At 41.3% G+C, this 15,506-nt stretch overlaps 2 protein-coding genes across 3 annotated transcripts; both read right to left on the bottom strand.

Annotated features, from left to right (window-relative positions):
* Nucleotides 1-11,564: 11,564 nt before the first annotated feature.
* Nucleotides 11,565-13,058, bottom strand: LOC127121488 (uncharacterized). 2 transcript variants are annotated; one of them, XR_007803465.1, is made up of 5 exons: nt 13,026-13,058; nt 12,765-12,881; nt 12,123-12,204; nt 11,938-12,033; nt 11,565-11,837 (listed from the first exon to the last, which is right to left on the bottom strand). XR_007803465.1 is itself a non-coding variant. In XM_051051978.1 (4 exons), exons 1-4 carry the CDS (start codon nt 12,296-12,298, stop codon nt 11,733-11,735), a joined length of 303 nt encoding a protein of 100 aa, XP_050907935.1. In that variant the 5' UTR covers nt 12,299-12,374; the 3' UTR covers nt 11,565-11,732. The 2 variants fall into 2 exon arrangements, 1 of the variants encoding a protein (XP_050907935.1); XM_051051978.1 differs by lacking the exons at nt 12,765-12,881; nt 13,026-13,058 and adding an exon at nt 12,279-12,374.
* A 9-nt stretch (nt 13,059-13,067) lies between these two features.
* LOC127121487 (cold shock protein 1) lies at nt 13,068-14,466 on the bottom strand (the record flags this gene model as incomplete). The annotated part of the gene is made up of 4 exons (XM_051051977.1): nt 13,943-14,466; nt 13,528-13,650; nt 13,264-13,422; nt 13,068-13,190 (listed from the first exon to the last, which is right to left on the bottom strand). Coding segments are annotated over exons 1-4 (774 nt in total), but the record flags the coding sequence as incomplete, so codon positions are not given.
* Between the last annotated feature and the right edge of the window lie 1,040 nt (nt 14,467-15,506).

The following is a 15,506-nucleotide window of genomic DNA, read 5'->3' as shown; positions in this document are numbered from 1 at the left end:
GAGACTTACTCGCCTGTAGTAGAAGGAGTTAACGTGTTGCTTTGGGTTTTAGGGTTTGGGATGCTCGAGGGAAAAAAGGCAGTCCTTGACGAAGGAACCGCGCTACCTGCAGGGGTATGAATACAAAATACAAAACATGTATCTCAAAGTAAAATGCCACCAAGGGGCTCAAACGTTGCCTCCTATCGAAGTCTTCCAGCTAGGAAAGCAGTAAAATGCGGGAAAAATGTAAAAGTACCACGCGGATAAAGATCCGAAGTAACAACAATTAGAGGAATGGGAAACCCTGAGATCCTTCCAAGCTAATGCCATCAAAGAAAAGTGAGTCAGTACAGGTAATCGGAATGAACCTCCAGGGGTTATCCCACAAATAAAGTGGGAAACCACGCAAGTTATCCCTGCAAAAGTCATGTGCCTTCACAAAAACTCAACAAAAGGGTTAGTGAAACAAGATAGGGTAACCAAGAGTTGCCCCCAAATCAAAATGTAACCACATGAATCATGCCCTTTCAATTCACAAAAAAAAAAACCAAGGGTAGGAGGCCTAAACCTCTTGTTAAACATATGCATCAAAAGGGTATCAAATTCACCCATAATACCTCATACATTCAGAAAATTCAAATTGAAAGCATAGAGATGATGGATATAGGGCAAACCTGATTGGAGAGCTTGATTGAAATTGGATTGCACCGGGGTTTGCAGAACAATCTCAGGGTTTATATGAGGTAGAACTGGTTCTTTGCCAATGAGTTCACTTCAGTGTCCGGAGGTTGCTCTGAACTCTGTTGACTCTTCTCTCACTTTCTTTTTCCTCTAGGGTTTTGTTCTAAGGAAACCTCAGAGTATTTTGCTTCTCTTCCTTCTTCTCCTCTTCTGTGTGGCCTTTGTTTCAATGAAACTCTAGTATTTATAGGCTAATATTGGTAGCTTAGTGGGCTTTTGAGAAAGGTCTAAGTCCAAGATTTTTTTATTATTTATTTATTTATTTATTTTTTTCGTTTTTTTTTTTTTGGATCTAATTCTGATTGACATGATGAAATGCAATATGAAATGCTAAATGAATGCATGAATGAGGAGGGAAAATTTTGGGGTGTTACAGCTGCCCCTATTCAAACATCGGTTAACCCGAGTAGGATGAAAGCGAACAGCTTATCAGACAAACGGGGTGAGCTGTGATTGAATACCAAAGACAAACCGAAAATTTGTGCTCCGAGAATACCACAAAAACGCAGAAATACACCGCGTTGTTTATCTTTCTTCTGATCCTCTGGCTTAATCTGGAGTTTCGATCCTCTGGCTGAACCTATACTCAATTTAGTCCTCTGGTTGGATATTAATTTTGATCCTCGGGCTGGATACGATTTTGATCTTCTGGCTAGATCTTCTTCGATCTTCTGGCTAGATCTCCTTCGTTTCGATTCTCTGGCTGAATCTATTTCCTTTGATTCTCTGGCTGAATCTACTTCGATCTTCTGGCTAGATCTGAATTGTTGCGATTTTCGATCTTCTGGCTAGATCTTCTTTGTTTCGATTCTCTGGCTGAATCTATTTCCTTTGATTCTCTGGCTGAATCTACTTCGATCTTCTGGCTAGATCTAAATTGTTGCGATTTTCGATCTTCTGGCTAGATCTTCTTTGTTTCGATTCTCTGGCTGAATCTATTTCCTTTGATTCTCTGGCTGAATCTACTTCGATCTTCTGGCTAGATCTGAATTGCTTCGATTCTCTGGCTGAATCTATTTCCGGTCTTCGGGCTAGACCTGACTTCGATCTTCTGGCTAGATCTGGATTGTTTTGATGATAAATTCCCATCATTAGGATCCCGCATCTGAGGCATGCGCTGGTTGACCCTCTTTTGAAATCTACACCCAACCTTCATATTGGATATACAGCTTCGAGAATATTCCACTTTTGGGCTTCGTACATATTCTTCGTGCTAGAACATGTTGTAACGACTCCTCAATTAGACTTGCTGGGGAATAAAGCTTGTAGGCGACTTCACTGGGGAATCTTCAAATTGAGCCTCAGGCTGACTCTTGGGAAAACGATTCTCAGGCTGAATCTTCAAAAATGACCCTCATGCTGGATCACGGGAAAACGATTCTCAGGCTGAATCTTCAAAAAGTGACCCTCATGCTGGATCACGGGAAAACGATTCTCAGGCTGAATCTTCAAAATGACCCTCAGGCTGGATCACTCACGCTTGATCCTCTGGCTGGATCTCATGACCTTGGTTGTAAAGTAATTCTTCAGTCTGCTTGGAAGAACCTGTTTATCAGCTTATGTGTATGCTTGATATGATATGAATGCGAATGCAAATGCTATGCATGGTGTAAAAGAAAAAAAGAAATCTGCTAGGGGAAGCAAACTCCGGTAGGGAACAGATCGCTGTATCAATCCTTGAATGCTCTGTGGGGAATGATCCGTCTGCCGGGACCAATGAGCCACCAAAAATAAATTGGCTGCTTGAAAAGTTGACCTTGCGGGGGGAGTATCAACTATGGAAACTTTTCTCGGCGAGGCTCTATGAGGAGAGTCTGTGGGGAAAACACTTCCTGGGGAAATATCGTAGGAAACGACCTTTGCTGGGGATATGAACTTGCTAATCGTCCTCAAGCTGGGGATTAGAACAAATCTGTTAGAAATAATCTGCTGGGGATGAGATGAACACTGGGAACACCACCCTCTTGTCCGTTGGGTATGCAACCACTCCGCTGTTGCTAGGAAGATACAGTCTGACACCGTCAACTCCGCTGGGGATAGACAGTCTGGATACTGTCAACTCTACTGGGGATAGACAGTCTGGATACTGTCAACTCTGTTGGGGAACATGCTCTGCTGAGGAGAGACTTTGTCAACCGCTTGGGGATGAGGATTCATGACTTGGCATCCAGTTCCTGTGACCTGCAACCAAAAATACACGTATGCCTCGGGGGAATTACTCGGTTTGAATTCATCGTCCGGGATTAAGCACATTCAAAGCAATTTTAAATGTTTTCCTGTGCAAATCATCTGCAAAAGCCACCATTATGTTCATATGCAATATGTTTTATCAAAAATTCAGACATTTTTGCAAACAAACTGATAAATGAAAAATAAAGAGGCTCTTTAACTGAATTATTCGACTCTTAATGGGGAGAAAATTTGTGCCAGGAATAGGCGAGGGTATCAGGAAGCTGATCCCTGAAAAGAGGTGATCGCTATAAAAAGAGAACTATCCTAATGGCAAATGTGGAAACGGGGTCCCACTGAGTTTCGACTCTACTATGGCTCGTATGTCCTCAAGACGCTCTGCTCATCTTGCTTTCTGAAGTGGATGATTAGTCGATCTTTAACCTTCGAGGATTGCCGGATTGAATGAAACGGTGATATAACACTGATGAACTCAGATCACAGTCATTCGCTTATTCCCTAACTTTTGCCTGGATCGCCCCCTTTTCGGGTTTTCAATCCACCGGGATACCCATTTTTTGCCTGAGCCGCCCTTTTGGGTTTTCGACTCACCGGGTGTACTCTTTTTTTATTTTATATATCCCTAATTTTTGCCCGAACCTCTTTATTCTTTTTTTTTGGTTCGTCGGGATGCCCCTTTTTTGCCTGGACTATTCTTTTTACTGTCCAGCGGGTCTATTTTATGCGAAGTATTTTTTCTTTTTTAACTGCGTCTGAGTTAATAGGGGACGGGAATCCTTCGCCCTCCATGGTTGTTAGCGTCAAAGCTCCGCCATAGAAAATCCTTTTAACCACGTACGGACCCTCATAGTTCGGTGTCAATTTGCCCCTGTGATCTGTGTTGGGAGGAAGAAATCTTTTGAGTACCAATTCACCGACTTGATACCCCCGAGAGCGCACTTTCTGACCAAATTCTTTCTTCATTCGTCTCTGACCGAGATACGTCAATTCTGGGTACGTAGTTCCAGCATAGCACCATTTCCCTGTTGGTTTGATTGATGACCAAAGCTGAGTCCTCGTATACATCCAGGGTTTTAATCTGTATATTGACGGCTTCCTCAAGTCTTAGGATACAAGCTTCGTATTCGGCTTCATTGTTGGTGCAGGGAAAAGTTATTCTGGCACCAATGGCATATGAACCCCCTTCCGGTGTGATCAACACTATACCAACTCCGCGACCATTGACGTGGACCGCCCCATCAAACATCATAACCCATTTGGATTCAGGGTCAGGCCCCTCCTCCGGGAGTGGTTCCTCTCAATCTTTCGATTTGAGAAACATGATGTCCTCATCAAGAAAGTCAAACCTCATAGGTTGGTAATCATCAATCGGTTGCTCTGCAAGATAGTCTGACAAGACACTTCCCTTGATGGCTTTTTGTGAAGTGTATTGGATGTCATACTCTGTCAGCATCATTTGTCACCTAGTAACCTTTCCGGTAAGTGGTGGCTTTTCAAAAATATACTTGACTGGATCCATTTTTGATATCAATAGAGTCGTGTGAGTCAACATATACTGTCTTAGTCGGCGAGCAGCCCATGCCAAAGCGCGGCAAGTTTTCTCGAGCAATGAGTATCTTTGTTCACAGTCGGTAAACTTTTGCTAAGGTAGTATATTGCATGCTCTTTTCGACCTGACTCGTCATGCTGACCGAGCACACAACCCATTGACCTGTCTAACACAGTCAAGTACATGATCAACGGTCTTTCCTCTCGGCCTGTAGACTTGCCCCGATCTTGATCTCTTTCTTGTCGTCTTCGGTACCACCGTTGATGGTCTCAACCACCTCCTGACAAGGTGTAATAGCTCGGTCCTCCTGTTTCAACAATCTGGCTAACCCTTCAGGCAATTCACAATCTTCCTCAGCCCCTTCTTCGGCTTGATAGATAGGATTGTCGAAGTCATACTTGGCCATAGCAGTGTCGTTAGCAGTGAGATCCGGGTGGTCGGCTCTGCATGATGGAGGATCATGCTTTACCTTAGAATGAGAGATTTTTTTCTTTGGAAAGAGAGAAAAAACGAAAAAAGAAACATTGCCATTTTTTTTGTAAAAGTAAAAAAACTGAAAGAAAGAGAACACAAAATTGTTTGCAAAAACCGTCCTTTATTGATGATAAAAATAATTGCGAAACGTAACTAAATGGATGGCCCTACAAATGAGCCGTTACACCCTGGGCAAAGTGTAAGACTTTATTATGCATGTAATAAAGGAAAACAATAAAAATCACTCTTTCAGCAGAGTAACCCGGACGGTTTTTTCAGACGACCAATTGTCGAGCTTTTCTCCCGGGACACACGGGCGAATCCAGCTATCTAAGTCACAGTCGCTGTCAGCCTTGTCTTCATCTGCAGCATTGACGATGTGGGGAGAAACCAAACCCCCGCTGGAGAGAGTACCGGTTTCATTCTTCTGAGATCCCGGAGCATACCCCAATCCAAACTTGGTGTCTTTGATGACTGGCTCCACAAATTTGCCCCAGCCTTGGGCATTACCAGCTTTGACCACTTCAACAACATTAATCCCCTGCCCGCCGTGAGCCGGCATCGGGTTCTGGATAACATTAGGCACCGGAGCAAAATTGATAGCCTGGGCGTCTCTCAAATCTTGTACCTTTAACTGGAGAGCCTTGCAATTATCTGTAGTATGGCCAGGTGCGTTGGAGTGAAAAGCACATCTGGCGTTGACATCATAACCTCTAGGCAAATTATTGGGATCGATTGGTGGGGCCAGAGTTCTCAACGTAACCAGATTCATGTCAATCAGCTTGGGAAGTAATAGTGAATAAGGCATTGGGATTGGCTCGATGACCCGGTCCGTCTGCCTTGGACGTTGTTGATAGTGTCTCTGCTGACCCGGATTACCTCCTTGATTGTTGTACCTGGGTTGTTGTTGCGGATGATATTGCGGTTGAGGAACAGGTGTTGGAATAGTGACTGCGGCCACTTGATCTTGATAATAATTAGGGCGTCCTCTACCCCTGCCTCTGCCGGCATACACAGCGCTTGTCTCGCCTTCTTTTCTTCGCTGACCGTTACCAGCAAACGGTCTCTTGGGACCACTATTGTCTTGAATTCGGCCCATCTTCAACAGACTCTCGATTCTTTCTCCAGCAATTACTATCTCTGCAAAGCTGATTGACGGGCAAGCAGCCAATCTCTCAATATAATTGCCTTGAAGAGTGTTCATGAACATGTCTGCCATCTCCCTTTCAGACATAGGGGGTTGGACGGACGCAGCAATCTGTCTCCAACGCTGAGCATACTCCCTAAAGGTTTCCTTGGCAGTCTGAGACATTCCTTGCAACAAGGTCCGATTTGGAGCCATGTCCAAGTTGTATTGATATTGCTTGACAAAAGCCTCTGCCAAGTCTTTCCAGCTCTTGATGGTAGTACGAGACAAATGAGAATACCATTCACGAGAAGCTCCAGTTAGACTGTCTTCAAAATAGTACATCCACAGCTTTTCATCTTCCGTGTGAGCTCCCAACCTTCCCAGATAAGATTGGAGATGAGTGCGTGGGCAAGAAGCCCCGTTGTATTTCTCAAAAGTAGGGGTTTGAACTTGTGAGGAATCCTTACTCCCTGAACCAGACCAAGATTTGTGACATCAAAACCTAAGGAATTTTGAGACTCCAAAGATTTGAGCTTCTCAGCAAGCTCATCCATACGGCGAGTGGTCTCGAGGGCTTCGTCGTGCAAAGAAAATTGATCATACTGACAATCTTCAGTAACGGGGTGCCCGTTAATCCGAATTCCTTGATTCACATTATATCTTCCACCAATACCATTTCCATCATTCCCCGTGTTGCCAACATTACCCGGGTTTCCATCAGCATTTGTGTTACCCGCGTTACCAGTGTTCACAGGGTTATCAGCGTTCCCAGGGTTACCAGGGTTTCCCTTAACATTTGGTATCTCCACCTCCGGATCGTGTCTCGGTTGCTCAACCAATTCCCTCAGCTTTTCCTGACCTGCTACCATACCAGTCATCAATGTCATGAACTGATCCATCCTTTCACGCATATCAGCCAGCTCTTTCTGTACTTGGTCCATCGCTAGTCGTGGACGATTTTCCTTTGTCGGGTACCTGTGGACTCGCTTGGGACCAATAATTGCCTGATACAGGGAACAAACATTAGACACTGCGGTGACACCTGCAAAACGGACAAGGGTTAATATGCATGGTATGCGATGCACTGCTTGTTCAGTTTTAAGGCACCCCCGTTTTGAAAGGGAATACCCTGCAAATGAATAAGCATGAGATGTTGGATGCAAATATGCAGATGATGTTATGCAATGCAAAGGCATGTCAATCAGAATTGATGGATCCACTTAAACATCTGTCAGGTTGCACTGTCTGGAGAGAAATTAAGAGCACACCAAACAAAGGTCATGGGATGGATCATGTTATCCTTAATATCAACCACCCATTTTGGTGGATTATGGTTTACACCTTATCAACACCCGAGTTTCATTGATATTAAGGATACCTGATCGGATTAACCATGAATCAAGGGTTTGTTGCAAGTCACGAGCATGGAGTTTAGGTTAAGAACCACCCAAAAGGAGTGTACTAAGGTTTAAACCTGCCAAACATGTTCTACAAAAGGTTCCCATAGTCATAATCCCATCTTTCGGATATTATCAGAGGAACGACTACTCGTATTCCAACAATATTCTCAAGAGAGACTCTTATGAGTGTAGTATCGCGTAACAATCGTATCAAATCTTACATTTGAACGACTTTCGCACTACGTCCTACGAATAGGCCAAGATGGGTTAGGTAAACTAAGGTCCTTGGCTTCTTAGGTCTATATTGGAACAAGTAATGTCTAACCACAACTTACTTATGTGACATTATTGATCTCAACATGACCTCCACCAAGTGAATGGGCTTGCAAGTCAACTCGCTAAGGAATACTCCACACAAGTTGACAGGACTATGCCATTCTCCTATCTTAAGTGCACTCGAGTTCGGGTATAGAACTCATCTCACAAAGATCACCAAGCAGCCATAGCCAACCAACAGATACAACAATGATATGTACACAATGTAATAAGGTAAAGCAGGTAAATAAATAACTGTACAAAAGCATGAACACCCAATAAACAAACAAACTACAAAAGCTAGGAGGGACTCGCTTAGGGAAGATGGACCAGCAAGAGGTCAACTTCTTAAGTCCCCAGCAGAGTCGCCAGCTGTCGCAACCTGAAAAATACAGTGCGAAAAAAAAACAACCGGCGAAAGAAAAAGACAGAAGAGTCGCCACCGTGCGTTATTTATCCCAAGGGAGGGAAAGGAAACGCTCGAAGTAAACCTGAAAAAGGAAAGGACAAGACGGGGTCTCGCAACCAAATCTTGGGTTCGGGAGTCGGTTATGCGAAGGGAAGGTATTAGCACCCCTACGCATCCGTAGTACTCTACGGGATCCACTTTTGTAGTTCTTGTCTAAAGGGTGTGGGTTTATCTTGTGCTGTTTACCAAAAAAAAGGGTTAAATGAAAATGACTCGCGCGGATGTCGCATCCACTGCATACGTATCTCATCTGAATATGAGAATCAGAGTCTTCGTAGCTCGGCTGACCTATGGGTTGGGGGGATGTGTGCTCGCTAAGACATCGCGTCTTATGCCTACGTATCTCATCTGGCCTGAGAATCAGAGCAAAACGTAGTTCGGCTAACTACGGGGTTATGGATTGGGTTTTGGACGAACGACGTTACTACGCAATCTACCGGATGCTCGAACTTTGGAGACTTACTCGCCTGTAGTAGAAGGAGTTAACGTGTTGCTTTGGGTTTTAGGGTTTGGGATGCTCGAGGGAAAAAAGGCAGTCCTTGACGAAGGAACCGCGCTACCTACAGGGGTATGAATACAAAACACAAAACATGTATCTCAAAGTAAAATGCCACCAAGGGGCTCAAACGTTGCCTCCTATCGAGGTCTTCCAGCTAGGAAAGCAGTAAAATGCGGGAAAAATGTAAAAGTACCACGCGGATAAAGATCCGAAGTAACAGCAATTAGAGGAATGGGAAACCCTGAGATCCTTCCAAGCTAATGCCATCAAAGAAAAGTGAGTCAGTACAGGTAATCGGAATGAACCTCCAGGGGTTATCCCACAAATAAAGTGGAAAACCACGCAAGTTATCCCTGCAAAAGTCATGTGCCTTCACAAAAACTCAACAAAAGGGTTAGTGAAACAAGATAGGGTAACCAAGAGTTGCCCCCAAATCAAAATGTAACCACATGAATCATGCCCTTTCAATTCACAAAAAAAAACCAAGGGTAGGAGGCCTAAACCTCTTGTTAAACATATGCATCAAAAGGGTATCAAATTCACCCATAATACCTCATACATTCAGAAAATTCAAATTGAAAGCATAGAGATGATGGATATAGGGCAAACCTGATTGGAGAGCTTGATTGAAATTGGATTGCACCGGGGTTTGCAGAACAATCTCAGGGTTTATATGAGGTAGAACTGGTTCTTTGCCAATGAGTTCCCTTTAGTGTCCGGAGGTTGCTCTGAACTCTGTTGACTCTTCTCTCACTTTCTTTTTCCTCCAGGGTTTTGTTCCAAGGAAACCTCAGAGTATTTTGCTTCTCTTCCTTCTTCTCCTCTTCTGTGTGGCCTTTGTTTCAATGAAACTCTAGTATTTATAGGCTAATATTGGTAGCTTAGTGGGCTTTTGAGAAAGGTCTAAGTCCAAGATTTTTTTATTATTTATTTATTTATTTTTTTCTTTTTTTTTTCTTTTTTTTTTCGTTTTTTTTTTTGGATCTAATTCTGATTGACATGATGAAATGCAATATGAAATGCTAAATGAATGCATGAATGAGGAGGGCAAATTTTGGGGTGTTACATTATGGTGTGCAGATTATTGACTCTTGTGGTGAATTCTCCAATGTGCCTCTTCTTGGTACATGTGGTGGGATTAACTACAACCCTATTTTGGCACGTCGTCAGCTTGGGTTCCCCTTAAAGGATAAACCTAATAACATTTTGTTAGAAGGTGTGTTCTTTCAAGAGGGTAAAGATCCCCAAAACTTGAAGAACAGGATGGTTCACGCTTAGCGCAAGATTCATAGGAAGGGAAGGAAAGAGCTTGGTCCGAAGAATTGTATAGCTTTGGAACCCTACACCTCGTGGGTGAGGAAGAGAGCTTCTGAGTACCGCATGCCCTATGATTATCCGAGACCTACACCTATGGTTATGGTTGGGCCTTCAACCCTCCCTTACCAAGGAGTAGAGGAGTTGAGAGATGAAGACCGTTCGTGCGCTTGGGTCCGTGAGCGAGAGGAGCTACTTTAGCAACTCAGAGATAAGGATGCTTTGATAGATTTTCTGGAGCATCAGGTTATAGACGAGCCTAATGATGTGGTGACTTCTCTTCTTCCTCAGTCATCCAGGTTTTGGAAGAGGAAGTATGATCGGTTCACCAAAGAGAAGGCAGATATGGAGGAAGCCTATGAGAGAGAGGTGAAGAGGCTTCGTGCAGCTTATCTTCCAGTCTCAAGAGCTTTGGACGATTGTTTCTAGGGTTCCGTAGGATGTTCATTTTCCTTCTCTCTTGTATTGTATTTGGTTACCAAGACTGTACTTCTTTGGTGTAAAAATTTCTCCAGATATTATTGATATGATTATTCCATTATATGTCTAAATGATTAATATTTCCCAAATATTTGCAAATAGAACTCTAAAAATTCCTCTGATTAAAAATAAAATCATATGCACCAGCATTGCATGCATCATGTGCATAAGCAGGTTTTGTTCTAGGCTTCTTGATCAGTGGTCTAACTCTGTGTTCTTCATTTATTTTGAAGACACTACGCCAAAAAAGACCTATGAGAGCGCTTTTTTTGGCCTTTAAAAGCGCTTAAAAGCGCTGCCGTAGGTGGCGCTGCTATAGGTTTTAGCAGCGCTTTTTGTTTACTAAAAAGCGCTGCTAAAGGTTGTCAATAGAGAGCGCTTTTTAGTAAAAAGCGCTGCTAAAGGTGGTATATAGACAACCTTTAAGAGCGCTTTTTACTAAAAAGCTCTCTCTATTGACAACCTTTAGCAGCGCTTTTGAGTGAAAAGCGCTCTTAAAGGTTGTCTATATACCACCTATAGCAGCGCTTTTTACTAAAAAGCGCTCTCTATTGACAACCTATAGCAGCGCTTTTTAGTAAAAAGCGCTCTCTATTGACAACTTATAGCAGCGCTTTTTACTAAAAAGCGCTCTCTATTGACAACCTTTAGCAGCGCTTTTTAGTAAAAAGCGCTCTCTATTGACAACCTTTAGCAGCGCTTTTTACTAAAAAGCGCTGTCTTTTCCTCTAGTAAAATAACAAAACGCTGCCTTCAGTTTAAACCTACCATTTCAACCTGTAATATTTTTTGGGAATAATCCCATAAACCTGTAAATCAAGCCTCTCTAATTCAAGCATTTGGAGTCATAATTCAAGCATTTGTAATTTTTTAAACCAACACAAGAATGAACACATTTGGAGTCATAATTCAAGCAAACCAACACAAGGATAGATAGGCACTGAACACATTTGGAGTCATAATTCAAGCATTTGTAATTTTTTAAAGCAAACCAACACAAGAATGAACACATTAATCTATCCATGAAATTAAAGATATCACTAAAATTATAAAGAACTATACACAAGTCAAAACTAATATGTTATACGGCCTATTTGGAGTCATAACTAATCTGTTAAAAATATAAAGAACTATACACTTGCCAACCAGAAACCATTCTTCATCAAAGTATTCATGTTATTTTGAAACCATTATATACTAATTAATCTTTTCTCAATAAAATATTGACACAATTCCTCCTTGATTTGTTCCAACTGCAGTCTCGTGTAATGAGCACACTTGTATTCATCAAAGTACTACATAACAAAACATAATATGCATGATTTAGTTAAAAGTAATAAATAATATGAAATATTCGATAAATATTAAAACAAATCCTAAGTTATAAATCCATACCGTGATTGGAATCTCTATTTGATTCATATTAATGATTTCCCTCATAAACCTCATTACAAAGTATCCGCAATCGATACCGTTGCGCTGTAGAGGACACTACATAGAAAAATAAATAAGAATGTATAGTTATCTTTTCTTATCAAGTAGCATCACTATTATAAGCAAAATTGTGAAAATTAAAGTACCTGCACTTTTATCCACGTAATGTTGCTGGATTTAGTACGTGGTACTCGAGCTTGTCTTTGAGATCGGAACACTTTTATTGATCTAACAAAATAAAAACATATATTTAGAACAATCTCACATAAATATACACGAATATTTAGAACAGTCTCACTTACGTATCAACTAATTGCTTCATATCCGGATAATTTGTCCATTCACCATCTTCACGGGTCCCAATTCAGTTCTCATTCCCATGTTTACCATGTCCTTCCATACAAGATGTACATGCATTTGCTACTTGCTAGTTATGATGCAGCATCCATTCATTTTAGGGAATATCTAATTGTGAACTATTAATATCATATAATTAGTTATGCATAAAATGACCCATTTAACTTCAAGTTCTCAAGGGTTCAGCACTTCAGCTTATAGTTCTCAATATGCACTCCTAATGTTATACCATAAATGCCACCAAGAAATTTAAGGGTAGTGATTGAAAGAGATTTTCAGTATATTTTTTAGTTTTTATTAAATTATTCTCAAATTATGAATATGTAATTGTGTGGAAGCTGGCACTGATCAAAAGGACAGATAAAATCTCCCTTGTAAAAACATTAGGAAAGGCGCGTAAATAACAATATAATTTATTAAATATAACTTACCAAACCAGTATGACCCATCTGACCACATTTGTAACAAGAAATTTCTCCCAGTATTGCATCAGCAGTATTGACACAGCACAAATGGCCAAATGTCTTGCAGAGATAACATTGAATCTCCTAATCAAACAGAAGAAAGAAAGAAAGAAAGAAAAGAATCACTGACTGAGCCATTCATATCCAATGTAAGGCACTATTCTAATGAAAACTAAACCAAAAACCTCTAGCAAATTTGTAATATATGACAAAAAAGAAAAGAACAACCTTGAGATCATCCGGTGAATAATCATTCCTGCATAAAAACATATCATGCCCAGAATTCCCACACTTCAAGCACACCGTTAAGCTTTTAGGAACACGTGCCGACATGTGCTTCTCTGGACAATCTTTGGCACGGTGGCCACCTTTCTTACAGATATAGCAATTCGTCTACAGAAACATCAAGCAGATCTCAGTATAAACACTTTTAAACCTTCGGAAGCCAATAGGCAAGCAAACATACCTTAGTACATTGCTTTGCAACGTGTCCCAAACCACCACATACATAGCACGGTTTCATCCGCTTCGCTTCTGTACAGTTTACAGTAGCATGACCTTCCTCGCCACAATTATAGCATGCTCCCCAACTACTATCTGGAGGGTCAAAATATCTTGGACCCCGCTGATAGAAAAGAAACATGAAGTGATATACCCAACTAAGCATTCCTCAGCTTACAGTATTTTGAAAATCAATCAATCACATTTCAGATCAAATATATCAACTCACAAGCAGCTTTCGCAGAACCACATTGTCGCCTATCTGACCCGAACTTGCTTCCAGATCCACGGACTCACGGTTCTCTGTAGTTTTGATTATCTCTTCCACCTCTTGATCTGCAGCTACAATAACCTACAGAAAAAAGAAAAGCATTACAAAATATCCAATGTATCTCACCCAAATCCTAGAAACTAAAAAACCTCAAAACTTAAATTAAAAACTTATACAATGCAATTTTTGAACTAATTTCCCATTTTCAGTTCAATCATAATCTAATTGATTTCCAAAGGAGTAGTTTGTGTGTCTATTCCAATTTATCAAAATACGCTAAGAAAATTCAATTCTATATAAAATCAATAAAAACAGAAGAAAATAGAACACTTTTTCAGAAATTAGAAGAAACCAAACACAGCATAAGACGTACACTTGAAAACCCAGAGTCCACCATTAGCTTCGTCGTTTTCTTCTCTTCCATCATTTCCCAAGCAGTGATCCCACTCGACCCATCCAAAACGCCGTCGCTTTGCATCACCTTGAATTCAGATTGCTGCGATGGCGAAACAAGAGAAGAATCAACGCCGTTTAAAACGGCGTCGTTTGTTGCAAGCTTTGCCTCTCGCGCTCGTAGGGCCTTTTCAACGATTCTGAGACTCAGATCTTGATTGGCTTCGTCATCATCATCATCGCTACTGAACACGAGTGATGGCGTGGAAGCGCCGTCGAGATTGTCGGTTGCTTCGCCGACTTGTTCGTGCTCTCTTGCATTGGCTTTCGACTTCTCCTTCTTTCCCATGCCGCTCAGAATTCAGAGTTCCGAAGTGTAAACCCTAATCAAACGCAGGTTCGATAATTTTTACGGTGAACACTTCGATAACTTGGGATTTAGTTGGATATCATACCTCGTCCAATTAAACAATAACATTGAACGTACGTCACTTTTTATATTTACTTTTAAGAAAAACAAATCAATATTTTAAATCAACTTTTATTGAAGGTAACAGTACTCAATTAATTATATAAGTATTTAAGAATTCGCCTTTTTTTTACATTAATTTTTAAAAGATATAAACACGATTTATTAAGAAATAAGATTTTTAAAATCAATATTTTCAATTAAATTTTTAAAGTAATCATGATTCTATCTATTTTTTAAATTAGATTTATTATAATTTTTATAAATGACCTATGAGAGCGCTTTTACCATGAAAGCGCTTTCATAGATGTGAGACTGAGACCTATAAGAGCGCTTTTACCTTAAAAGCGCTTTCATAAGTCTGAAACCCATGAGACCTATAAGAGCGCTTTTACCTTAAAAGCGCTTTCATAAGTGTGTGAGACTGAGACCTATAAGAGCGCTTTTACCTTAAAAGCGCTTTCATAAGTGTGAAACTCATAGATGTGAGACTGAGACCTATAAGAGCGCTTTTACCTTAAAAGCGCTTTCATAAGTGGAGACCTATAAGAGCGCTTTTACCTTAAAAGCGCTTTCTTTACATAGGCGAATTTTTTTTCAAGCTATTACAGCGCTTTTTTTAAAAAGCGCTTTCTTTTTGGTGCTGCCAAAAGCACTTTTTGGCGTAGTGAGACAAGCTGATGCACCGGTACTACACCAAAGCCAACTCATCAAAGCTAATGGATCACCTCGAGCAAGAAAACAAAGAACTCAAGGAGGAAGTGGCAGGATTGACTGCCCTGATGGAGTCATTCTTGGCCGCCCAAAGCCAGTCTTCTCCAACGCCTTCAACTCCTCCCTAGAGGACGGTCATTTCAGAGGTAGCTTCCTCTATCGTGCCTGCTTTCGGTGCTCACTTTGCACCGTCTGCTATGCCAACCGGGTTTCCCTGGGGGATGCCCGCTAATTTTGTTCCAGAGGGTCTCGGCCCTACATTTGCTTCTCTGTCGGCATCTAGCCCGATCATTGTTGTGCCACCTCCAGTTGTGCATACTTTGCCGAGAGTTGATGACACCATTTATCATTCTGAGCCATC

Source organism: Lathyrus oleraceus, chromosome 2, assembly GCF_024323335.1.
Source record: "Lathyrus oleraceus cultivar Zhongwan6 chromosome 2, CAAS_Psat_ZW6_1.0, whole genome shotgun sequence".
Taxonomy (NCBI): Eukaryota; Viridiplantae; Streptophyta; class Magnoliopsida; order Fabales; family Fabaceae; genus Lathyrus; species Lathyrus oleraceus.
Note: the sequence above shows the minus strand (reverse complement) of the source record. Positions and strands in the feature narration are given on the sequence as shown.